At 46.0% G+C, this 26,821-nt stretch overlaps 1 protein-coding gene across 1 annotated transcript in view; it reads right to left on the bottom strand.

Moving 5' to 3' along the window:
• The window catches only part of SLC30A3 (solute carrier family 30 member 3), a 56,067-nt gene that overhangs the window by 7,154 nt on the left and 22,092 nt on the right, over positions 1 to 26,821 (bottom strand). Inside the window, exons 4-7 of the mRNA XM_077489366.1 lie at positions 26,043 to 26,196; positions 23,967 to 24,177; positions 19,023 to 19,128; positions 13,694 to 13,828 (exon numbers count right to left, since the gene is read on the bottom strand). Of these exons, the coding sequence (XP_077345492.1) occupies positions 13,694 to 13,828; positions 19,023 to 19,128; positions 23,967 to 24,177; positions 26,043 to 26,196 (606 nt within the window). The remainder of the gene's footprint in view (positions 1 to 13,693; positions 13,829 to 19,022; positions 19,129 to 23,966; positions 24,178 to 26,042; positions 26,197 to 26,821) is intronic.

Below are 26,821 nucleotides of genomic sequence, written 5' to 3'. Positions count from 1 at the left end.
GGAAGAATGTTCCTTACATTGGTGATCAGTGGGAAGAATGTTCCTTATATTGGTGGTCAAGGGGAAGAATGTTCCTTACATTGGTGATCAGTGGGAAGAATGTTCCTTACATTGGTGATCAGTGGGAAGAATGTTCCTTATATTGGTGGTCAAGGGGAAGAATGTTCCTTACATTGGTGATCAGTGGGAAGAATGTTCCTTACATTGATGGTCAGTGGGAAGAATGTTCCTTACATTGGTGATCAGTGAGAAGAATGTTCTTTATATTTGTGGTCAATGGGAAGAATACTCCTTACATTGATGATCAGCCGGAAGAATGTTCCTTACATTGGTGGTCAGTAGAAGAATGTTCCTTACATTGATGATCAGTGGGAAGAATGCTCCTTACATTGGTGATCAGTGGGAAGAATGTTCCTTACATTGATGATCAGCGGGAAGAATGTCCCTTACATTGATGGTCAGTGGGAAGAATGTTCTTTACATTGATGGTCAGTGGGAAGAATGTTCCTTACATTGATGGTCAGTGGGAAGAATGTTCCTTACATTGGTGATCAGTGGGAAGAATGTTCCTTACATTGGTGGTCAGTGGGAAGAATGTTCCTTACATTGGTGATCAGTGGGAAGAATGTTCCTTACATTGGTGATCAGTGGTAAGAATGTTCCTTACATTGGTGATCAGTGGGAAGAATGTTCCTTACATTGGTGATCAGTGAGAAGAATGTTCCTTACATTGGTGATCAGTGGTAAGAATGTTCCTTACATTGGTGATCAGTGGGAAGAATGTTCCTTACATTGGTGATCAGTGGGAAGAATGTTCCTTATATTGGTGGTCAAGGGGAAGAATGTTCCTTACATTGGTGATCAGTGGGAAGAATGTTCCTTACATTGATGGTCAGTGTGAAGAATGTTCCTTACATTGGTGATCAGTGGGAAGAATGATCCTTACATTGGTGGTCAGTGGGAAGAATGATCCTTACATTGATGGTCAGTGGAAAGAATGTTTCTTACATTGATGATCAGTGGGAAGAATGTTCCTTACATTGATGATCAGTGGGAAGAATGTTCCTTACATTGATGATCAAGGGGAAGAATGTTCCTTACATTGGTGATCAGTGGGAAGAATGTTCCTTACATTGATGGTCAGTGTGAAGAATGTTCCTTACATTAATGGTCAGTGGGAAGAATGTTCCTTACATTGATGGTCAGTGGAAAGAATGTCCCTTACATTGATGGTCAAGGGGAAGAATGTTCCTTACATTGGTGATCAGTGGGAAGAATGTTCCTTACATTGATGGTCAGTGTGAAGAATGTTCCTTACATTGGTGATCAGTGGAAAGAATGTTTCTTACATTGATGGTCAGTGTGAAGAATGTTCCTTACATTAATGGTCAGTGGAAAGAATGTTTCTTACATTGATGGTCAGTGGGAAGAATGTCCCTTACATTGATGGTCAAGGGGAAGAATGTTCCTTACATTGGTGATCAGTGGGAAGAATGTTCCTTACATTGATGGTCAGTGGGAAGAATCTTCCTTACATTGATGGTCAGTGGGAAGAATGTTCCTTACATTGATGGTCAGTGGAAAGAATGTTTCTTACATTGATGGTCAAAGGGAAGAATGTTCCTTACATTGATAGTCAGTGGGAAGAATGTTACTTACATTGGTGATCAGTGAGAAGAATGTTCCTTACATTGATGGTCAGTGAGAAGAATGTTCCTTACATTGATGGTCAGTGGGAAGAATCTTCCTTACATTGATGGTCAGTGGGAAGAATGTTCCTTACATTGATGATCAGTGGAAAGAATTTTCCTTACATTGGTGATCAGTGGGAAGAATGTTCCTTACATTGGTGATCAGTGGGAAGAATGTTCCTTACATTGGTGGTCAGTGGGAAGAATGATCCTTACATTGGTGGTCAGTGGGAAGAATTTTCCTTACATTGATGGTCAGTGGGAAGAATTTTCCTTACATTGGAGGTCAGTGGGAAGAATGTTCCTTACATTGATGGTCAGTGGGAAGAATGTTCCTTACATTGGTGATCAGTGAGAAGAATGTTCTTTATATTTGTGGTCAATGGGAAGAATACTCCTTACATTGATGATCAGCGGGAAGAATGTTCCTTACATTGGTGGTCAGTAGAAGAATGTTCCTTACATTGGTGATCAGTGGGAAGAATGTTCCTTACATTGGTGATCAGCGGGAAGAATGTCCCTTACATTGATGGTCAGTGGGAAGAATGTTCTTTACATTGATGGTCAGTGGGAAGAATGTTCCTTACATTGATGGTCAGTGGGAAGAATGTTCCTTACATTGATGGTCAGTGGGAAGAATGTTCCTTACATTGGTGATCAGTGGGAAGAATGTTCCTTACATTGGTGATCAGTGGTAAGAATGTTCCTTACATTGGTGATCAGTGGGAAGAATGTTCCTTACATTGGTGATCAGTGGGAAGAATGTTCCTTATATTGGTGGTCAAGGGGAAGAATGTTCCTTACATTGGTGATCAGTGGGAAGAATGTTCCTTACATTGGTGATCAGTGGGAAGAATGTTCCTTATATTGGTGGTCAAGGGGAAGAATGTTCCTTACATTGGTGATCAGTGGGAAGAATGTTCCTTACATTGGTGATCAGTGGGAAGAATGTTCCTTATATTGGTGGTCAAGGGGAAGAATGTTCCTTACATTGGTGATCAGTGGGAAGAATGTTCCTTACATTGATGGTCAGTGTGAAGAATGTTCCTTACATTGGTGATCAGTGGGAAGAATGATCCTTACATTGGTGGTCAGTGGGAAGAATGATCCTTACATTGATGGTCAGTGGAAAGAATGTTTCTTACATTGATGATCAGTGGGAAGAATGTTCCTTACATTGATGATCAGTGGGAAGAATGTTCCTTACATTGATGATCAAGGGGAAGAATGTTCCTTACATTGGTGATCAGTGGGAAGAATGTTCCTTACATTGATGGTCAGTGTGAAGAATGTTCCTTACATTAATGGTCAGTGGGAAGAATGTTCCTTACATTGATGGTCAGTGGAAAGAATGTCCCTTACATTGATGGTCAAGGGGAAGAATGTTCCTTACATTGGTGATCAGTGGGAAGAATGTTCCTTACATTGATGGTCAGTGTGAAGAATGTTCCTTACATTGGTGATCAGTGGAAAGAATGTTTCTTACATTGATGGTCAGTGTGAAGAATGTTCCTTACATTAATGGTCAGTGGAAAGAATGTTTCTTACATTGATGGTCAGTGGGAAGAATGTCCCTTACATTGATGGTCAAGGGGAAGAATGTTCCTTACATTGGTGATCAGTGGGAAGAATGTTCCTTACATTGATGGTCAGTGGGAAGAATCTTCCTTACATTGATGGTCAGTGGGAAGAATGTTCCTTACATTGATGATCAGTGGAAAGAATTTTCCTTACATTGGTGATCAGTGGGAAGAATGTCCCTTACATTGGTGGTCAGTGGGAAGAATGTTCCTTACATTGGTGGTCAGTGGGAAGAATTTTCCTTACATTGGTGGTCAGTGGGAAGAATGATCCTTACATTGGTGGTCAGTGGGAAGAATTTTCCTTACATTGGTGATCAGTGGGAAGAATGTTCCTTACATTGGAGGTCAGTGGGAAGAATTTTCCTTACATTGGTGGTCAGTTGGAAGAATGTTCCTTACATTGGTGGTCAGTGGGAAGAATTTTCCTTACATTGGTGGTCAGTGGGAAGAATGATCCTTACATTGGTGATCAGTGGGAAGAATTTTCCTTACATTGGTGATCAGTGGGAAGAATGTTCCTTACATTGGAGGTCAGTGGGAAGAATTTTCCTTACATTGGTGGTCAGTTGGAAGAATGTTCCTTACATTGGAGGTCAGTGGGAAGAAATTTCCTTACATTGGTGGTCAGTTGGAAGAATGTTCCTTACATTGGTGATCAGTGGGAAGAATATTCTTTATATTGGTGGTCAATGGGAAGAATGTTCCTTACATTGGTGATCAGAGGGAAGAATGTTCTTTATATTGGTGGTCAATGGGAAGAATACTCCTTACGTTGGGGGTTAGTGGGAAGAATGTTTCTTTACATTGGTGGTCAGTGGGAAGAATGGTAGGGCCCATTGGAATAAAATATATTCCCAGCCCTAGAAATGTCTTTAGGGACTCAAATCTTCCTTATGGTGGCTGACAACATTAATGTAAAGCTATCAGAGACTCAGGTAATGAAGACTGAGAACATGATGAAAACACAGCAGGTTACTTTCATTTCCTGGATGGCCGCACGTCAGAGAAATGGCATCTTTATTGGTCGATAAAATCCAAATGCAGTCACATACCAAATATGGAAAAACAGGATAAAAAAGCTAACGCGTTTCATGCCTTGTTCTGGCGCTTATTCATAGCTAGGCATGAGCTCAGGCGTGTTCGCATGGACCACACGCTGAGCCGGCAAAGGAAATCGGCGCAGCGCCGTGCTAATCACAGGCAGTGAGACATTGCCCCGATGTGCGGCTGCAGAGATCGGGAAATGTCTCACTGCCTGTGATTAGCGGAGCGCTGCGCCGACTTGCTGGCAGGCTCAGCACGTGGTCCATGCGAACACGCCTGAACTCATCCCTATTCATAGCTATGAATAAGCGCCAGAACAAGGCGTGAAGCACGTTAGCTTTTTTTATCCTGTTTTTTCTGCATTTGGATTTTATCGACCAATAAAGATGGGATTTCTCTGACGTGCGGCCATCCAGGAACTTCTTTTTATTTTCTACACTGCGTAGAGCCAGCACCCGAGTGTGTCATCAGGGATATACGTTTGTGGTGTGTCTGAGAGCCTGGAGCGGTAATCCCTTTTTGTTGGGTTACTTTCAGTGTAAGAATTGCCAGCAAAGATATAGGAGGTAAACTGTATGAGTAATTCCTGCAAAACTCCAGCTTGACTTCATTCCCTCCCACCTCCTGAGCTTCCCTCATAGTCCTTTAATGTATTAAGTGACCCATAGAGAGGGCGAGGGAGGTCTCAACTTCTACAGGACAAGCCAAAATCTCCTGTTGATCTCTGTCAGCCTATTTGCAGCCACTTCCTGTCTACATGCACTTGGCACGATGGCTCCATGACATTTCTCAGTATGGGTTTGCTGATGGTAATAACAGTGGACCATGTCTGTGAAATGTATGTTGGAACAGCCACATGTAGTCTCCATCAAAAAGCCCCCTGTGACAGCGTGACAAAGCAGGGGAACTGGCGAGAGACAGGGACAGAGTGTTGTCACCCTATAACGGGAAGTGCCCGAGGAAGGAACTTCATGGCTGGATCACCGGGGATATTCTAAATCAAAGCTGCAGATCTACTGTAATAATATTAAAAATGACGTCTTAATTAGTGATGGCCGAACGGTTCGCCCGGCGGTCGTTTCGCGGCGAATTTCCGACATTCGCGGTCCGCACGTTCGAACGCCTTTTTCCGTCGTTCGCCGCGGCGGACTTACGTGTTTAATGTATACAAGAACTTTAACCTTTGGTGACACGTTTATCATGTGATACAGGACAGCCAATTGAGACATGACAGCACATGGACACTTGTACATTCCCCCTAACCTATAAATACACCCGATCCGGTGGCCATTTTACATTCTTTCTTCTGTTAAGATAGGGACAGGTTCCTGTGTGGAGTAGGGAGAGATAAACCACTAGCTATTTGGTACACAAAAGTTCTTTTCAGGACTGGTATAGGTGTTAGGTGTTGATAGGTTTGCTGTGCTGCTGATTCTTGCAGCAGCCTGAGTGTCTTTTGTTAGTTTAGAGAAAGGGAAAGGACGGTGTATGCTACAGGGACAGCCAGATTAGTCTTTCATCATCATCATCATCATCATCATCATTAGCTGTTACTATCAAGGTCCACAAAAGAGCTGTTCCAGTAACCACTAATCGTTCTCTTTTTTTGCCAATTTGTATAGGGACAGGAAGGAAGCAGTGTTGTCAGGCAGTGAGGGTAATTTTAAAGACTTGCTGTTATTATTAGTTCCACAAAGGTTCTTTTCAGGACTGGTATCAGTGGTACAGTAATAGGCTTGTACATGTATAATATTCTTTCTTCCAAATATAGAAAGGATATTATACTTGACTGCTGCCCTTCTGCTGCAGTCTGCTAAACATTCACAACTCACTTGTTCCACAAAAGTTCTTATAAGGACTGGTAACTTGGTATAGGGTGCTACGGTACATAGGCTTGAGTGCGGTACAGTCTGCTGTTCTGTAAGGACCGCTATCGGTCCACAATAGATAGGGTTGACGTGCACCACTGCTGACCGCTGCCCTATACTGCAGCAGTCCTTCAGCGGTATAGGGACTGACGTACAGTCTGCTAATCACTAACACACAACCTGCTTGTTCCACAAAAGTTCTTATAAGGACTGGTAACTTGGTATAGGGTGCTACGGTACATAGGCTTGAGTGCGGTACAGTCTGCTGTTCTGTAAGGACCGCTATCGGTCCACAATAGATAGGGTTGACGTGCACCACTGCTGACCGCTGCCCTATACTGCAGCAGTCCTTCAGCGGTATAGGGACTGACGTACAGTCTGCTAAACACTAATACACAACCTGCTTGGTCCACAAAAGTTCTTATAAGGACTGGTAACTTGGTATAGGGTGCTACGGTACATAGGCTTGAGTGCGGTACAGTCTGCTGTTCTGTAAGGACCGCTATCGGTCCACAATAGATAGGGTTGACGTGCACCACTGCTGACCGCTGCCCTATACTGCAGCAGTCCTTCAGCGGTATAGGGACTGACGTACAGTCTGCTAAACACTAATACACAACCTGCTTGGTCCACAAAAGTTCTTATAAGGACTGGTAACTTGGTATAGGGTGCTACGGTACATAGGCTTGAGTGCGGTACAGTCTGCTGTTCTGTAAGGACCGCTATCGGTCCACAATAGATAGGGTTGACGTGCACCACTGCTGACCGCTCACCTATACTGCAGCAGTCCTTCAGCGGTATAGGGACTGACGTACAGTCTGCTAATCACTAACACACAACCTGCTTGTTCCACAAAAGTTCTTATAAGGACTGGTAACTTGGTATAGGGTGCTACGGTACATAGGCTTGAGTGCGGTACAGTCTGCTGTTCTGTAAGGACCGCTATCGGTCCACAATAGATAGGGTTGACGTGCACCACTGCTGACCGCTGCCCTATACTGCAGCAGTCCTTCAGCGGTATAGGGACTGACGTACAGTCTGCTAAACACTAATACACAACCTGCTTGGTCCACAAAAGTTCTTATAAGGACTGGTAACTTGGTATAGGGTGCTACGGTACATAGGCTTGAGTGCGGTACAGTCTGCTGTTCTGTAAGGACCGCTATAGGTCCACAATAGATAGGGTTGACGTGCACCACTGCTGACCGCTCACCTATACTGCAGCAGTCCTTCAGCGGTATAGGGACTAAGAGTTTTGTCACAGGGTCATTTAAAAAATGACATGCAGAGGAAGAGGCAGGCCCTTCCGCAGGGGTGGTAGGGGTAGGGCAGGAGCAACAGGCTTGAGCCAAAGTGGGAAGTTGCAGAAGGTGCGTTCAATTACTTTAAAGGATGCACCAGACTTGGTTGAGTGGCTCGCTCAGCCTTACTCTTCTGCACCCTCCTCATCCTCTCGATCTGCACCCTCTTCTTCACTCTCTGCTATGTGCACCCCCAAAGACACTACCACCAACAACACGACCACCACCACCACCACCACATACCTTCCGCTTGAGTCACTGGAATTATTTTCCGATCCATATCAAGAGGACATTTCTGATGCGCAGCCACTCTTGGTATTGGATCAGGAAGAGGAGGTAGCAACAAGCGCTACTCAGCAGTCTGACGCCAGTACCCAGATCAGCCCAAGGAGGAGGTTGGTCCCCGGTGTTGCTGCCTACTCTACTTATAGCGGTGGGGAAGGTGACGTTGATGATGACGTGTCTAGTGATGTCACGTGGGTGCCCACAAGAGAGGAAGAGGAGGGGAGTTCAGAGGGAGATATGGACCAGCAGATAGGGAGGAGAAGCAGCAATGACTTACATTGCACAGCAGGGACAAAGCAGACTGCAAATGTATCAGGAGCGAGTCATCGACCATGTACGGTCACATCTGGCGCTCCCAGGACACCGGCACATGGCTCCGCAGTGTGGGCTTTTTTTAACGTGTCCGCTGCTGACAATAGCGTTGCCATCTGCAATCTTTGCAGTCAACGCGTTAGTCGCGGTAAGCCCAATACTCACCTAGGGACGACCGCCTTAAGAAGGCACATGAGCAGCCATCACCGAGCCCAGTGGGAGCAACGGAACACACAAAGCCACACTGCAGGCTCTCACCGTCCAGCCTCGTCTTCTACTTCTCCTTCTCCTCTCTCCTCACAATTGTCCTCCACTCCACCTTCCATCACGCCAAGCTCACATTTTTCTGCAAAAAGGCAGGCTTCCGTGGGCCTAATGTTTGAGCGTAAAAAAATGATGACGCCGGATAACCCTCTTGCCCAACGGTTGGCGGCTGGCTTGTCAGAACTCATAGCCCGCCAACTACTGCCATATAAACTGGTGGACTCGGAGGCCTTTCGCAAATTTGTGGCCATTGGAACACCACAATGGAAGGTCCCAGGAAGGAAGTATTTCTCAGAGAAGGGCATCCCAGAGCTATATGGCCATGTTCAGCGGCAAGTGAATGTATCTCTGGCACACAGTGTCGGTGCCAAGATACATCTGACCACAGACACGTGGTCTAGCAAACACGGGCAGGGAAGGTATATCAGTTTTACTGCCCACTGGGTGAACCTTCTGACGGCCGTCAAGCATGTAACCCGTGGCACCCGTGTAGATTTGGTTTTACCGCCACGGATTGCATGCAGGCCTGACTCTTCTTCTCCTCCTCCTACTCCATCCTCCTCCCTCTCCTCCTCAGCTGCCTCCTCCTTTTCCGCTGCTAGCGTCTCTTCCACTGCACCGCCCAAGCTCCCCAGAACCTATTCCACATGCCAGGTGAGACGTTGCCATGCCGTGCTGCGTCTGTTGTGCCTGGAAGCAAAGAGCCACACTGGCCCGGCACTCCTTTCAGCTTTGCGTTCACAGGCAGATGAGTGGCTAACACCGCTCAATTTGACAGTTGGTAAAGTGGTGTGTGACAACGGTGCCAATCTGCTTAGCGCATTGAAACAGGGCAAAATCACGCACGTGCCGTGCATGGCACACGTCTTAAACTTGGTCGTGCAGCGATTCCTTGTCAAATACCCTGGGGTCCAGGACATCTTGCGGCAGGCAAGGAAAATCTCGGCCCATTTCAGAAGATCTTACACGGCCATGGCTCGCCTTGCTGACATTCAGCGGCGACACCATCTGCCGGTCAGACGTCTTATTTGCGATTGCCCGACGCGATGGAACTCAACCTTCTATATGCTTGATAGGCTGCTCCAGCAGAAACGTGCAGTTAACGTCTACCTGTATGAACTCTGCGAAAGAAACGGTTCTGGGGAGCTGGGTTTTTTTTCACCGCGCCAGTGGCTGCTCATGCGCGACACATGCAGACTTCTGCGGCCATTTGAGGAGATCACCAAACTGGTCAGTCGCAGCCATGGCGCCATCAGTGACATGGTACCTTATGCCTTCTTTCTGGAGCGTGCATTGCGTCGTGTCATTGATCAGGCTGTGGAGGAGCAGGAGCGGGAAGATGAGGAAGTCGCAATGCTGGATGAATTCCCAGGGGGGGCTACTCTATCTGAGACAAGTCAACAACAGGAGTCTGATGAGGAGTCAGAGGAGGATGGTGCCGGGGCGGATGAGCAGGAGCAAGAAGAGCATGCTTTAAACCTTTCTGGGATCCCTGTTGTGCGAGGATGGGGAGAGGAGAATGAAGAGGACGACATTATCCTGGATGATGAGCAGGAGCCAGGCCACCACACCGCTTCCACTTTAGTGCAAATGGGGGCCTTCATGCTCCAGTGTTTTAATAGGGACCCCCGTATAAAAAGCATGAGGGTCAAGGACCAGTACTGGGTGGCAACGTACTTAGACCCCCGGTACAAACACAAAATGGCGGAAATGTTACCGCCGTCGCAGAGGGCTGTCAGAATGCAGCACTTCCAGGCCTTGCTTCGAGAAATGCTGCATTCTGCTTTTGCGTGCGCTGGCAGAGGAGCAATTCCCACTCCCAGAGAAGGATTTGCGGGTACCAATCCAACAGCGCCTGCAAGAAGAGGCCGGTTTGAAGATGTGTTGGTGACTTCGGATATGAGGTCATTCTTTCAGCCGACCCATCGACAGGTGTCATCCGGATCCAGCATCAGGGAACGCCTAGACCGTCAGGTGTCCGACTACATTGGGTTAACGGCCGATGTGGACGCTCTGAGGAGTGATGAACCCCTAGACTACTGGGTGGGCAGGCTTGACCTCTGGCCAGAGCTTGCCCAATTTGCAATCGAACTGTTGGCTTGCCCCTCATCCAGTGTCCTGTCCGAAAGGACGTTCAGCGCAGCAGGGGGGATTGTGACCGATAAGCGTACTCGCCTAGCTCACCACAGTGTTAACTACCTCACATTTCTAAAAATGAATGAGGCATGGATCTCGGAGGAATTCAACACATGTGATCAGTAGACCATGTATATGTCTATAAACAATTTTTGGAATCAAGCACACAGACCTTCTTAATTCATTTGGCTCACTTCCCTGACCCAAAAAAGCACACCGTACTATATGCCCCTACCCTCCTCTTTGAAGAGGTTGAGCGGTGTCATATTTCTACTGGGGCTGCTTATTATGAGGGGTTCCCACCATCCCTGTGCTGTGCTGACTTCCTCCTGGGTGTTCTTATTATGAGGGGCTCCCACCATCCCTGTGCTGTGCTGACTTCCTCCTGGGGGTTCTTATTATGAGGGGATCACACCATCCCTGTGCTGTGCTGACTTCCTCCTGGGGCTGCTTACGGTGCTGCTGTCAGCGCTGTATGTCACGGAGCTGCTGTCAGCGCTGTATGTCACGGAGCTGCTGTCAGCGCTGTATGTCACGGAGCTGCTGTCAGCGCTGTATGTCACGGAGCTGCTGTCAGCGCTGTATGTCACGGAGCTGCTGTCAGCGCTGTATGTCACGGAGCTGCTGTCAGCGCTGTATGTCACGGAGCTGCTGTCAGCGCTGTATGTCACGGAGCTGCTGTCAGCGCTGTATGTCACGGAGCTGCTGTCAGCGCTGTATGTCACGGAGCTGCTGTCAGCGCTGTATGTCACGGTGCTGCTGTCAGCGCTGTATGTCACGGAGCTGCTGTCAGCGCTGTATGTCACGGAGCTGCTGTCAGTGCTGTATGTCACGGAGCTGCTGTCAGCGCTGTATGTCACGGAGCTGCTGTCAGCGCTGTATGTCACGGAGCTGCTGTCAGCGCTGTATGTCACGGTGCTGCTGTCAGCGCTGTATGTCACGGAGCTGCTGTCAGCGCTGTATGTCACGGAGCTGCTGTCAGCGCTGTATGTCACGGAGCTGCTGTCAGCGCTGTATGTCACGGAGCTGCTGTCAGCGCTGTATGTCACGGAGCTGCTGTCAGCGCTGTATGTCACGGTGCTGATGTCAGTGCTCTGTATTACGGTGCTGCTGTCAGTGCTCTGTATCTCCTGCACCCTCTTGTTTGCCTACCCTGGTCCCTGACCTTCCCTCTCCTCCATTGCCTTCATTAGCTCCATAGTCCTGAATTGTCAGAACAATTTCCCAAATAAAAAAAAAATGCTTGTAGTTATCGATCCCAAATTCACCTCATACATGTATTATGCTATTGTCCAGGTGGTGGGACTACGTGCTACCCCCTAATAATTACCCCGTGGCCGCAAATTCGACCTAAAGGTTTGCGAAATTCGCCTCCCATTGAAGTCAATGGAGCCCGCGGCGAACGGTCGTTTTCGCGAACGTTTGTGTCCGTTCGCGTTTCGCGTTCGCGAAACGTCCCGTCGGAAGTTCGTCCATCACTAGTCTTAATATGTGTGGTAATGAAGATCTACTAGGTATGTGGCATCGTCCAATGGTTCCTTCTCCTTTGAGTCCCTAGTTGTGATTTTGGCCTATTGATCACTATAAATGAACTGTTCAACAGATCAATAGTTTTTAAGTATAAATTTTAGGATCATCTGGTACAAAAGGTCAGCTAGTTTTATATTTATATAACATGTTTATTGAGTATAATATAGCCAACGTGTTTCAGGAGAAGAGCCTCTCTCTTCCTCAGGGCTAATAATAGGAAGACAGATGAAGAGAAACAATAAGAAACGTGAAATGGTAGTTTTTCGGTGAAAATCAATACAATTTATCATCTGGTAAAAATTTGAATGGATGATGAATCATGCAATTAGGGATCATTACTTGACATTTAGATCAGAAATAAATATAAAAAATATATATATAATCATATAAAAAGAAAAATGTTGCAAAAAATAAAAGTAATAATAGTTAAAGTAAAATAAAAACATTTCTGTTTATATGATCATATATTATATACATATCATATAATTTATATATATATATATATATATATATATATATATATATATATATATATGTATATTTATTATCTTTGTGTGATAAATTATTATTATTTATAATATATAACATATAATAATATTAATATAGAAATGTGCACAAAATAAAAGGAGACAGTACAGTTTCAATACAATCCAATACAAGAAGATTAGTAATCATTGTCATGGTGGGAACAGTTTGGGGATTCCCCTTCCTGTTCCAACATGACTGCGCACCAGTGCACAAAGCAAGGTCCATAAAGACATGGATGAGCGAGTTTGGGGTGGAGGAACTTCCCACAAAGTTGGGGGCATGAAATTGTCCAAAATGTCTTGGTATGCTGACGCCTTAAAAATTCCCTTCACTGGAACTAAGGGTCCAAGCCCAACCTCTGAAAAACAACCCCACACAATAACTCCCCCCCCCCCCCCCTCCACCAAATGATTTGGACAAGTGCACAAAGCAAGGTCCATAAAGACACGGATGAGTGAGTTTTGGGTGGAGGCACTTGACTGAGTCCTGGCCTCAACCCGATAGAACCCCTTTGGGATCAGTTAGAGTGAAGACTGCAAGCCTGGCCTTTTCGTCCAACATCAGTGCCTGACCTCAGAAATGCGCTTCTGGAAGAATGGTCAAACATTCCCATAGACACACTCCTAAACCTTGTGGACGGCCTTCCCAGAAGAGTTGAAGCTGTTATAGCTGTAAAGGGTGGGCCAACTCAATATTGAACCCTACAGACTAAGACTGGGATGCCATTAAAGTTCATGTGTGTGTGTAAAGGCAGGCGTCCCAATACTTTTCACAATATAGTGTATATTCAAATGATTTACACCTTATAATTAAACAGATATACTGCATATAATTCAACTGATATATAATATATTTATTATAAAAACAGAATAATGGCGCAGGAAAAAAAAAAGTAGAAATTGCAATCCCTAATAGGTTGGTTCACACTCCATGCCATTTTTGTTAAAATCTTATTTTGCTAACTTTCACCAGATGATACAGTATATTTTATCAATTATGCTTTTTATTGTCTTCCTATTATTAGCCCTGAAGAAGGGAGAGGCCCTTCCCCTGAAATGTGTTGGATGTACTGTATTCAATAGAAATTTCATATCAGTATCATGGTATCTGACCGTTCCTAGTCTGTGTGGTAACGTGGATTTCAGACTTACCAATAGCCAGGTGTACAGACACCATGTTCTGGCTGAGGGTGAGAGCCCAGAGCCGCAGACAGTGCACCGAGCGAACCCCCTGGACGGTCAGGAGAACCTCCTTCACTGAGTTGTACGCAATGCTGCGAGGGGAACCTGAGAAACAAACAATATTCATCCTTCATTACAAAGAACCAGCAAAAGATATGTAGAGTATACTCTGCCCTTATATCCAGCACCTTGCCCTCCATCTCACCCATCGTCATCTCTTCATATCCTCGGCTCCAATCACATATTGTTATTACCCACCTCTTTATGACTATTGGGCATCAACGGTTGGCCAACAAGTAAGAAATTCATCTGGGACACGGTAAATATCTTGGTGCCCCTTTATTAGATTCCTAGATTCCATGAGAACACCCCCCCATATCACCCCCATCTCCTTTTAAGAGCTTCAGATGTGGTGAAGGGACCCTCATCCTTCAACAATGGGACAACGGTGCCTTGTGGCGGTGGGGGGTCCTTTGCTGACCCCCTTCTTTTGCAAGGTACCTCCACCAATGTTGAAAGGCTTGTGGCATGATAAGGTACAGGACAACAGTGCCTTGTGGCGTGGGGGGGTCCTTTGTTGGCCCCCATCTTTTGCAAGGTACCTCCGCCAATGTTTAAAGTCTTGTGGCATGATAAGGTACAGGAAAGGGAAGCCACATGTTCCCTGTCCTCTGTTTTCTGGTCATCTAGGCTGGCTAAGGGTCTAGGTGGAATTTTAAGGGGGAACACCATGCCATTTTTTAAAGCACTACAACATACCTAATACCACATGCAGCTTTAAGGTACCCCACAAGCATGTAATTTAAAGTATTAATGTATTTTTAATGTTGCACTTTTAAGCCACATGAAAAGACCCTCTCCTTGCTGAATGGGTTATGGTGGGATAACCCATACAATCTTTTCAACAATCGCCTCCTTTATTAGCCTTGAAAATGGCAAGAAATAAATAGCAACGTTGGTGGTTCCCATAGACTTCAATGGGGTTGGCCATTAAGTTTGGGGTTCACTGACTTCTCATTGGATTCTCCAAACCCATGAAATTCACTCTTCCCAGGTCTTTTCTACATTAGGTACCTTGGATGTTCCTGATAACAATACAGTTAAGGAGAATCACTAGTATTAACTTTCACCAATGTACGTCATCTATATATCCCATACATTTTCTACTTTGATAAAGTTGTTTTCCCTAATGTATTTTGCCACTTTATTAGCCCCACACGGTGTCAAAAGTTTAATTATCAGTTATAATTGGCTAAGAGTAAGTAACACCTGCTTCCTATGAAGTGTATATTAGGAGGGAACCTACTACTACTGGAGGATACAGACCATCCCTGAGGTCATGGGCGGCGATCCCTGAAATAGACTGCTGTGGCTCCTTGCCAGATTGATGTGACCACAGATGAGTGTTTATTATCTCATTCAATACATTTAAATCCCGATACTTTGTGTCTGAGTTGCTTTCTCTTTTTTTAACCCTTCATAGATTACTTAATATTTCACTGGCTGAGATTTTCAGAGAAATCTTCATGTTCATCCTCCACTTCCTCGCCTTTCATTTCCTCTTTTGATGCCTATCTGAAGTCTGCTATTAACAAACAGGCCATCCTATAATACACACTTCACATTATTTAAATGTTCAATTTAAATGTTCAAAATTCGGTCTAAGTTTTTGTTATTCTGAGGTTTGTAAGTATCCAAATTTCGAAATCACAATAGTGATGAATTTCAACGAATCCAAAATAAATTTTAACAAAACGAATTATCCAAGTGCAAAATAGAAACATATTGCAAAAAATACAGTAAGGTATAGAAGTGAAAAATGATGATTCCTAATTAGGCTGCCTTAAAGAATAGAATATAAAAGGACAGAAAATAATAGAATATAATAGAATAAAACAAAATAGGATAGATAGGATATATTAGAATAGAATAACATAGAACAAATATAGCCATCTTTACGAAATTCGAATTTAGAATAAATTCAAACTTCTAATCGATTTGAAAATAATGTATATAAGAAACAAATGCGAAAATACTAAATAAATTCAGCAAACATATAATTGAAATTAACTGATAGAACTAATCTGAAACAAAACATTTTTTTCCGTTGTGCACATCTTTACCAAATACCTTAACTATCAATTTAATTTAGCAGTCACGCGACTGCAAGCACCTCTTCCTCAACGCTGTTCTGCTGGGCAGGTTCAAGGTTACAGCAGAAGAATCCAATTGCTACCACGATATAGCTATGACCAAGGAATTACACCCCCCTCAATACTTTCCTACATTCCACTCTGTGTTCTAGTCTTCTACAAGCTGCCTGTTACAATAAGTACAGGATCCATACCAGATCTTTCAAGATCTCCAAAATTCCTAGCACTTCCAGTACTCAAAGAATTCCTGCCAGCTCTTCCAGGATTTCCAGTATGCCTAAGATTTCCAGTACTCACAAGACCCTTGCCGGGTCTTTGAGTATTTCCCAGATTCCTAGAACCTCCAGTGCTAACAAGATCCCTGCCAGGATTCTTACGACCTTTGAATACTCACAGGATCCCTGACTAGTCTTCCTAGGACCTCCTGTACCCACAGAATCCATGCTGAGTCTTTCAGGATTTCCCAGATTACTAGGACCTCAAGTATTCACAGAATCCATGCCAAGTCTTCCAGGATTTCTATTGTTCCTGGGACTTCTAGTACTCACAGGATCCCTGCCTGGTCTTCCAGGATTAGTAGGGCTTCCAGTACTCACAGGATCCCTGCCAGGTCTTCAAGGATTTACAGGATTACTAGGACTACCGATACTTACAAAATCCCTGATGGATCTTCCAAGATTCTTAGGACCTTTAACACTCACAGAATCCATGCTGAGTCTTCCAGGATTTCCAGTGTTTCTTGGACCTTCAGTATTAAAAGGGTTCCTAGGACCACCAGTATTCACAGGATCCATGCCAGGTCTTCCAGGATTTCCAGGGTTACTAAGACCTTCAGTACTCACTAGATCCTTGCTGAGTCTTCCAGGATTCCTTGGACCTCTAGTACTCACAGGAACCCTGCCAGATCTTAAGAGATTTCTAGGGTTCCTAGGACCTCCAGCACTCACAGGATCCCAGTCGGGTCTTCCAGGATTCCTAGAACCCTCAGTAGCCACAGGATTCCTGCTGGGTCCTCCAGCATTCCTCCTGGGTCTTTCAGGGTTTCCAGTGTTCCTAGGACCTAAAGTACTCACAGGATTCCTGCTAGGTCTTATAGGATTTCCCAGATTTCTCGGACTTCTAGTACTACTTACAGAATGCCTGCAAAAATCTTCCAGGATTCCTAGGACCTCTAGTACTCACAGGACCCTCCTGGGTCTTCCAGGATTTCCCAGATTCCTAGAACTTCAAGTACTTACAGAATGCATGCCATGTCTTAGGACCTCCAGGAATCACAGGATCCCCTACTGGGTCTTCCAGGATTTCCTAGATGGACCTCTAGTACTCGCAGGATCCCTGCCAGGCCTTCAAGGATTTCCAGGACTACTAGGGCTACCAGTATTCACAGGATTCCTGCTGGATCTTCCAGGATTCCAAGGACCTTTAATACTCATAGGATGCCTCCCCAGTGTTCCAGGACTTTCAGGATTCCTAGGACCTCTAGTGCTGATAGAATCCATGCCGAGTCTTCCAGGATTTCCAATGTTCCTAGGACATTTAGTAGTTAGTTACAGGACCCCTGACAGATTTTGGGTATTTCCAGGTTTCCTAGGACCTCCAGCACTCACAGGATTCCTGCCGAATCATCAAGGATTTCCAGGGTTCCCAGGACCTCCAGTATTTTCTGGATCCCTGCTGAGTCCTCCAGCATTCTTGCTGGATCTTCCAGGATTTGCAATGTTCATAGAACCTCCAATACTCACAAAATCCCTGCCAGATCTTCCAGTTTTTCCATATTTCTATAACATCCAGTGCTACTTACTGAATGTCTGCAGATTCCTAGGATTTCCAGTACTTACAAGATCCTTTCTGGGTCTTCCAGGATTTCCAAAGTTCCTATAACCTTCAGTACTCACAGGATCCCTGCTGGGTCTTTAGGATTTCCAGGTGTCTTAGGACCTCCTCTACCTCCAGGACTTCCAAAGTTCCCAGAAATTATGTTGGAGGTGTCCTCTGACAAGAAGGATATTTACAATAAGCTCCATCATTTGAAGTGCCTGGTACTTTGTCTTATTGAAAGCTATCTGAGAGTCAATCTGATATAATACTTAACTGCCAGTTGTCTGTTGCTGACCTGACTACTCTCTTTACTTACTTGCTTGCCACCCACCAAAGCCCCTGTCTAGACCTGTCTACTCCATAATCTGCTGCCTGCCTGAACCTCTCCCTGGACCTGACTACTCTCTCATCTGCTGCCAGCCTCAACCCCTGCCTCAACCTTACTACTCTCACCTGCTGCCTGCCTCAATCCCTGCCTGGACCTGACTACCCTCTCACCTGCTGCCTGCCTCAATCCCTACCTGATCTTGATTACTCTCTCACCTGCTGCCTGCCTCAAACCCTGCCTGATCCTGATTACTCTCTCACCTGCAGCCCGTCTCAACCCCTGCCTGATCCTGATTACTCCTTCACCTGCAGCCTGCCTCAACCCCTGCCTGATCCTGATTACTCTCTCACCTGCAGCCTGCCTCAACCCCTGTCTGATCCTGATTGCTCTCTCACCCGCAGCCCACCTCAACCCCAATTACTCTTTTACCTGCTGCCTGCCGCAATCTTCTTCCTGATCATGATTACCCCACCTGCTGCCTGCCTCAACTCCTGCCTGAACCTGATTACTATCTTGACTGGAACACTGTGAACAGTCTGCACTGTAGCCTTTCTGTTTCAGACACCCTTGCTGGGGGGTAGTCCTGAAAACACAACCTGGTGCAAGTTTTCAGCAAAGAACACTAGGACCACATGGGTTCCCCAGCCATCTCTGGTGAAGACCAACTGCCACCTAGACTATGTGCCAGGGGACATTATAACCCCACCATTGGGTGTCAGTTCATGATGTCACTGGCTGACTACAGGTCTACATGCACCCTTTATGCCCCAGAGAAGAGTAAAGGATTTTGGTCACAGTAGTATGAACCTACTGTGCCTAGCATGGTCAGTATCAAACAGGAAGCCCTTCAATGAGTTAGGGACTGCCATGTTCTCCCAGTATTTTCAATGCTTCTCTAAATTGAAGGATGTTAAATGTTTACTATGTGGGACAGAGGAATGTAGCCTCAGCTGTTGCATTTTTTACATCACATACATAAGATACTCCTCTATGATGTTACCTTCCATCAGCACCCAGAAGACATCCCTTAAGATGGTGGTGGTGGTGGCCAGTACAAAGATGGAGAAGAGGAAGGTGCACACCGGGTCAGCAATCTTGTACTGCGGCTGGAGGCAGAAGACACAAGGCAACATATTATACAGGGAGTGCTTGGCTAACATCTGCAATTGTAAATGACTACACAAAGGGAACCTGTCCACTAGGTCCCACCCTGGATTAGTGGAGGGTAGAGGTATCAACCCACCTTTTATCTCCAAGGCACAAGGACAGGTATCAGTATTGAGCCGTGGCCAAGCTAATTCCAGTATCACCACAGAAAAATAATGGGCCCCATCTCATAGCACTGGCTGGAACCAGCACTGTAAGCCTCTCATAATGTGAAAAAGCTGCAACAAGTGAGGTGGAGCTTGCCTCATTTTCTGGGTGGAGGACTTCCACCATCATGTCACCCTTTCCTTCCCAGCTTGACTGTCCCTTCCCCTTCCCTTTCATTCATTTGATTTTAGTTCTTTCAAGTATGGAGGCCCAGCATTACGTGTGAGCGTCACCTAGGGTCATCTTCGTTTACTTCTGTCCAATCCTGGTAATGCCTATTTCTCCAATCCCGACGCGTATCGTCACATCACATGACTTCATCAGGGTGAAGTCCACCCCTTTCCCCTGATTTGCCTTCCCTGGTCCCTCGCTCCCCCCCTCATCAACATGCTAATTTTTTTTATGATATATCTTATTTGATGCACAGTGATGTCATCACTGGGTGAAAAGAAAAAAAAATTAAAAGAAAAAAAGGCCCCTCTAAGTGCAGAAGGAAAACTTTATATATCCCAAAATGGTTAAAAACACTTAAAAAAGGGTAAATGGGTAGGAGCACATCATATTAGTAATATGGCAGGTGGTCCGGCGTTCTGGTAGTCCATAGGAGTCACTGCTTGAAGAAGGAACCAATTAGCTGTTCCTAAACGTGTTGCATGTTGATGACATCACTTCCGGTTTGCTGTCCATGCTGGTTGCTGGTCCCTTCCCACTGACATCACTTCCTGGATTCGGCTTCTATGCTGTCTCAGACAGCTTAGCTGCCTTCCCAGTATCCCGGAGAGTTGAGGCTTCCATCTGCCGGCTACTTCAGAATATGCTGCCATGGAATTACACCTCTGGATATCCCTGAGACTCCTTGGGACTACCAGAATGCCGGACCACTTGCCATATTACTAATATGATGTGCTCCTACCCATCTACCCTTTTGTAAGTATTTTTAACCGTTTTGGGAAATATAAAGTTTTACTTCTGCACTTAGAGGGGCCTTTTTTTCTTTTAAGTTTTTTTTCTTTTCACCCAGTGATGACATCACTGTGCATCAAATAAGATATATCATGAAAAAAATGAGCACGTTGATGAGGGGGGGACCAGGGAAGGCAAACCAGGGGAAAGGGGTGGACTTCACCCTGATGAAGTCACATGATGTGACGATACCCCATCTCTGTACAAATCTTTGCCCCCCAAAAAATACCTCCTTGCACAAATTCCCCCACCTAGCACAAATCTTCTTCCTACCCAGGGCTGCTGTTACAATTCATGGGGCCCCATACTACCTTCCTAACAGGGCCCCGCTCCCTCACCCCCCAGAAAAAATCAAATGATATTTTTGCTAAAAATACACTAAAATCATTATTATATGACGTTTACTGGCCCTCCTTCTCCGCTCTCCATCCTGAGACATCCCCTTGTGTGCATGCAGCAGCTGCTGGCAGGAGAGGAGGGAAGGCTGCCAAGCTGTGGGGGAAAAAAAGAGTGTACTGGGGGGGCCCAGAAAACAGAGGGATGAGGGGAGCGGATCCTAGAACTGATCCCCCTGCAGCACAGCTGGAGGGAGGGAGCCGAAGAGAAGCTGGCAGCGCTGCAGGGGAAGGCAGAAGAGGATCAGTCTCTGCAATAAGGTAGTACAGCTGGCCCTCCTGCTCAGCAGGTGCTCGGGCCCCCCTTTTGAACTGATGGGGCCCGGGCCCAGTACAGGAGGGCTGGCTGTACTGCCTTATCAGCGGCCCTGTTCCTACCATCCCCCTTCCCAACACAAATCCCCCTAAATAATGGCTCTTAGCATCCCCCCCCCCCCCCAATTTCCCCTCCTAGAACAGTACGTACACCCTGCTGCCCCCAAATCCCCCTTTCAATACAAATCTCCTTCCCCCAAACACCTTGTGGTTTCCCCCACCCCCTCCCCCCACTTCCCATGATGCCACAGTGCCCAGAGTAACCGACCCTCCTGCCCACCCCTTGCCCAGCCCTGCTTCCTGTCCCACCTGTACAAAAAGCGGTGGTTTCACTTGGACAGAAAGGAGCAAGCATCAATAAAAACATTGTGTAAATTTAGAACCCTCCCCCATTTTTGAAGAGTTCTCCCATCATTTCCAGTCCTGGCAGGAAGCAAGCAAAAAAAAAATAGCTTGAAGCTCTGGACACACCTCACTTAACAGAGGCTCCAACCACTCCAAGACTTGGGCATTAGGACCTTCATATTTCCGATGGCTGAAAGCATTCCTGTGTATCAGTTGGTCCCAAACCTCTGAGGGGAAGATGTATCCTTCATAGAAGAGAAGGGAATGTGACAATCTCCTGTATTGTGTGACACCTCTCTAGTCTGGAAGTTCGGGGGGTGAAGCAGGACCATGGCTGCCCCTGATGTTCCAGACACTGAGGCAGTGGCACAGAAATAGCAGCCCACACCTCTGCCTATGGGCCTAGGGTGGAAGGGGGCCCCAATGAAAGGGCTCTTGAGGCAATGTAAATATAGAAGATCTGTGCATATGTAGATAACACAATTCCACATACTATATATTAACCACTTGCCAACCAATCGCGTTCCTGGTACGTGGTTGTACCGGAGTGATGCAGCTGCAGGCATCACCTCCGGACTGTTTTTTTAGAGCCGACAGTTGGCTCTCTTGTAATAGCAATCAGAGCAGCTAACTAGCCAGGGTAAGGACAGTGGGTGTTGGGGGGGGGGGGGGGGGTGTTAGTGCCTCTTTAGTGCCACTCCACCGGCATCCCGGGGGGTGGTTGTTTGCCTCACCCTAAAAAAAAAACATGTGGTGACACACGCATGCAAACAGCGATCATCCCACACATGTGAGTTATTGCCGCGAACGTTGGATCATCGGCAGCAATTCTAGCACCGGACCTTCTCTGTACATCTAAAGTGGTAACCTGTAAAGGCTTTAAAGTGATACTTATTTTTTTTAAATAACAAACATGTCATACTTACCTCCACTGTGCAGCTCGTTTTGTACAGAGTGGCCCCGAACATCCATTTCTGGGGTCCCTCGGCGGCTCTTACGGCTCCTCCCTGCATTAGATAACCCCCTTGGAGAAGCGCTCTCCCAAGGGGGTTACCTTGTGGGCACAGACCCGAGTCCAGCATTCAGCGTCCATAGAGACCGAATGTAGGACTCGGCCCCACCCCCTGGCACCCATGTCATCGGATTTGATTGACAGCAGCGGGAGCCAAAAAAAAAACATGAACCTTTACAACCCCTTTAAAACGTCGCCTATGGATGGTAAAATTTACGCCGCTTGTCGCTGTTGTGCAGGCGTGCACAGTTTTAAAGAGCAACATGTTTGGTATCTATTTACTCAGCGTGACATCATCTTTTATATTTTTGCTAGAAAAATTGGGTTATGGATTGTTTTCTTTTACATTAAAATTTAAAACCGTGTACTGTTTCCCCAAAAAAATTGCGTTTGAAAAACCACTGCGCAAATACTGTGTGACATAAAAAAAAATTGAAAAACCCACCAATTTATTCTCTAGGGCAGTGATGGCAAACCTTGGCACCCCAGATGTTTTGGAACTACATTTCCCATGATGCTCATGCGCTCTGCAGTGTAGTGGAGCATCATGGGAAATGTAGTTCCAAAACATCTGGGGTGCCAAGGTTCGCCATCACTGCTCTAGGGCCTCTGCTTTAAAAAAATATATAATATTTGGGGGGTTCTAAGAAATTTTCTAGCAAAAAAAAAAAGGAAAAAATAATTTTCACATGCAAACTAACACACGATCAGAGTTCCGGCCAGAAAAAGACGATGAGAGATTTTCATCAGAAAATGCAACCGTGTGTATGCTCCATTGAAATTTAGTGGTCCGAATTTCCGCCAGACAAAAATTTATAGCATGTTCTCAATTTTCCAGATGGAAAAACTTTCTATCAGAAATTCTGATCGTGTGTATGCAATTCCGACACGCCAAAAATCACGCATGCTCAGATTCAACTACGAGACGGAAGCTATTGGCTACTGGCTATTGAACTTCCTTTTTCTAGTCCCGTTGTATGTGTTGTACGTCACCACGTTCTAAACTATGGTAATTTGGAGTGACCGTGTGTAGGCAAGACATCTTGAGCAGAATTCCGTCGAAATTCCGTAGGGAAAACCATCAGAGCTTTTTCCGATGAGAATTCTGATCGTAAGTACACGGTATAAGAGTGCCTGAAAATGCCTGGTCTTCAAGTGGTTAAGGTCACTGACAGTGAGGAGGTTGCCAGGGGGCCCCATTAAAATGTTGCAATAGGGCCCCATGATCTGTTCCAGAGCACAGCCTGGAACATTCCGCAAATAACAGCCCCCATTCTGTGTATTCCCCTCTCACACCCAGCCTGCATTTCCCGTAACGTCATTTTCCTCTCTCACCTTCTCAGATGGCTCTTATTTCATATAAAAGACTCGACATTTCTTAAAAACAATTATACGGTGTAAGAGGAGCAACGGACGCACTTACAGCAGAGGTTTCACTGGAAGCTTTTCTCGGTTAACTGCCAGGTCTCAAGAAAATAATCCTTATGGTCGTCCCTTGTGGCCCCCTTGCAGCTTCTCAAATCACCTCCATAAGCACTTTGTAAAAATTGGCATGTAGAGCACAATACGCATTCGGTCCTCATAGTGACCCTTCGCTCACCTTGAAGTAAATAATAATGGCGGCCACCATCACCCCAATACTCTGCAGGAGGTCTCCGAGCACGTGGATGAAGGCAGCTCTGACGCTTGTATTGCCGTGGGGTCCCAGTTGCAGGGGAAGGCCACCGGTAGGACTCTCTCCAATTTTCTCATACCCTGAGCCGTGGCTGTGCCCGTGGAAGGTGGTGGACTGGTGAAGGATGTAGGCCATGCTGGGGGAACAAAATGAGCCACAGTCATTATTGGAGAAGAGGCTCTGGATTCACACAAGCAACTCTTTAGGGCTCATTTATACTTGCTTCAAAATGTGGCATTGGATGCGCTTTTTTAAAGCACTCTGAATATCCATTAAAACACCTGTCACTAAATAAAATGGTTACCTTACAGTGCTGGTAACACGTTGTGGTTGCTCTGCTTCGCTTCAAAAATGATACCCCGTGGTGCTTCAAAGCGTCTTAAAAGCCTCTATAGAAGTCTATGACAACGCTCATGTACAGCACCTACAGTTTTTGAGAAGCATTTATTCAGAGTTAGCTTTACTTTGCTTTGGAGGTATCGCAAGTATGGGATATCCCAGGATGCACTGGGACACCAACAAGCGAACCAGAAAGACTTAATTGGCAGTCACTTCCGATTCATGTGTATATATTCTGGGAGTATCTGGTACAGACGTCACATCTGGTGCACATCATGGAGCAACAGGAAATTGAGTGGAGTCTGGAGCGGAGCAACTAGCAGACGGCATATGTGGTGTGCAACATGGGAACGCTATAGCAGAAGGTGAGTGGGGAGAGAGAGAGCATCATCAGAGCTAGGCGACCGGAGCAGGAGAAACTAGCAATCTTAGACATGGTGCGCAGTGTGGGAGCAAACATAGCGAGAGATGACCGGGGACCAGAAAGAAAGAAGGATCAGCAAAACAGAGGGTCAGCAGAGCTGGGGTTACTACTGAGCAGGGGATCAGCAAACCTGGAGGTTACTACTGAGCAGGCAATCAGCAAACCTGGGGGTTACTACTGAGCGGGGGATCAGCAGAGCTGGGGGTTACTACTGAGCGGGGGATCAGCAGAGCTGGGAGTTACTACTGAGCGGGGGTATCAGCAGAACTTGGTCTTACTACTGAGTGAGGGATCATCAAAGCTGGGGGTACTACTGTGTGGGGTATTAGCAAACCTGGGGGTTACTACTGAGCAGGGGATCAGCAGAGCTGGGGGTTACTACTGAGCAGGCAATCAGCAAACCTGGGGGTTATTACTGAGCGGGGGATCAGCAGAGCTGGGGGTTACTACTGAGCGGGGGATCAGCAGAGCTGGGAGTTACTACTGAGCGGGGGTATCAGCAGAACTTGGTCTTACTACTGAGTGAGGGATCATCAAAGCTGGGGGTACTACTGTGTGGGGTATTAGCAAACCTGGGGGTTACTACTGAGCAGGGGATCAGCAGAGCTGGGGGTTACTACTGAGCAGGCAATCAGCAAACCTGGGGGTTATTACTGAGCGGGGGATCAGCAGAGCTGGGGGTTACTACTGTGCGGGGGGTCAGCAGAACTGGGGTTACTACTGTGCAGGGGATCAGCAGAGCTTGGTCTTACTATTGAGTGAGGGATCAGCAAAGCTGGGGGTACTACTGTGTGGGGCATCAGTAGAGCGGGTGGTACTACTGAGCAGGGGATCTGCTGAATGAGGGTACTAATATTCTAGGGATCTGCTGAACAGTGGTACTAATGAGCTAGGTATCTGCTGAGTGGGGATACTACTGAGCTGGCATTCTACTGGGCCTCTTTAAAACAAATAGAAAACACACACGGGGCATTTGCCAAGCTACATTAAAGCTTAAAAAAGCATCACTAGAGCATCAAAAACAAATAAAAAAGTTGAATTGGTAGGTGCTTTAATGCGTGTTAAAGTCGAAGCAAGTGTAAATGAGCCCTAATGCTGCCTCATAGAATACTGCTTGGTGACAACTCAGGAGCACAGTTAGGAGACATGGACAGAACGTTGTCACCCTGATCAAGGACCTGACATGACTTTTTAAACGACAAGTTTACAAATTTGAAGTTTAAACGTTCCTCACTCACAGGATGTTGACAACCACAGCGCAGCCAGACGTGATCAGCATGACGTGTCCATCAATATCATAGTCGTTATTGATGATCCGCGCGGCAGCCAGGTACACCAACACCCCCGTCACAATCCAGATGGAGAGGACCGACGCCAGAGCCCCTAGAATCTCTACATCAATGGAGATATCACCGTCATCAGCAAGAATCCACCAGACACAATATAATGGAATACAAAATGAATCGACCATACTGTATGTCTATCATCCATGCCTGGCCTTCTATAAAGGTCTACATGTAAGACCAAATATGAAACAGTCTCCACCCAGATTTCATTCCATAGAAGGCAGAAAAGCCTATGAAGGTTGGGGACAGTCTTTGTCAACATCTATAGGTACATTAGATGGTACATTACAGACACCAATTATGGGGCACTATCCCTCCTATTGATACCAATGACCAGCACTATTGCTTCTACTGACACCGATGATGGGGCACTATTCCACCCATTGGTATCAATGATGGGGCACTATTTCTTCCATTGATACCAACAATGGGTCACTATCCCTCCCACTGACACCAATGATGGGGTACTATTCCTCTGATTGATAGCAACGATGGGGCACTATTGCTCCCCCTAATAGCAATGATGGGACATTGTTATTCCCACTGAGGTCAAGACATTTTCTACTTTCACTGGCCACAGTCTGCCCCACTAAAGTTTGAAGTACAGGGAACTGGCCATTTGTTTAGAAAGTTTGGAGACAACTGAAATATGGCATTAATGCAGAACACAG

Source organism: Lithobates pipiens, unplaced genomic scaffold (genome assembly GCF_037356315.1).
Source record: "Lithobates pipiens isolate NorthernLeopardFrog02 unplaced genomic scaffold, aLitPip1_a1.2 Scaffold_18, whole genome shotgun sequence".
Classification (NCBI taxonomy): Eukaryota; Metazoa; Chordata; class Amphibia; order Anura; family Ranidae; genus Lithobates; species Lithobates pipiens.
This window is presented reverse-complemented; position numbering and strand designations above follow the sequence as displayed.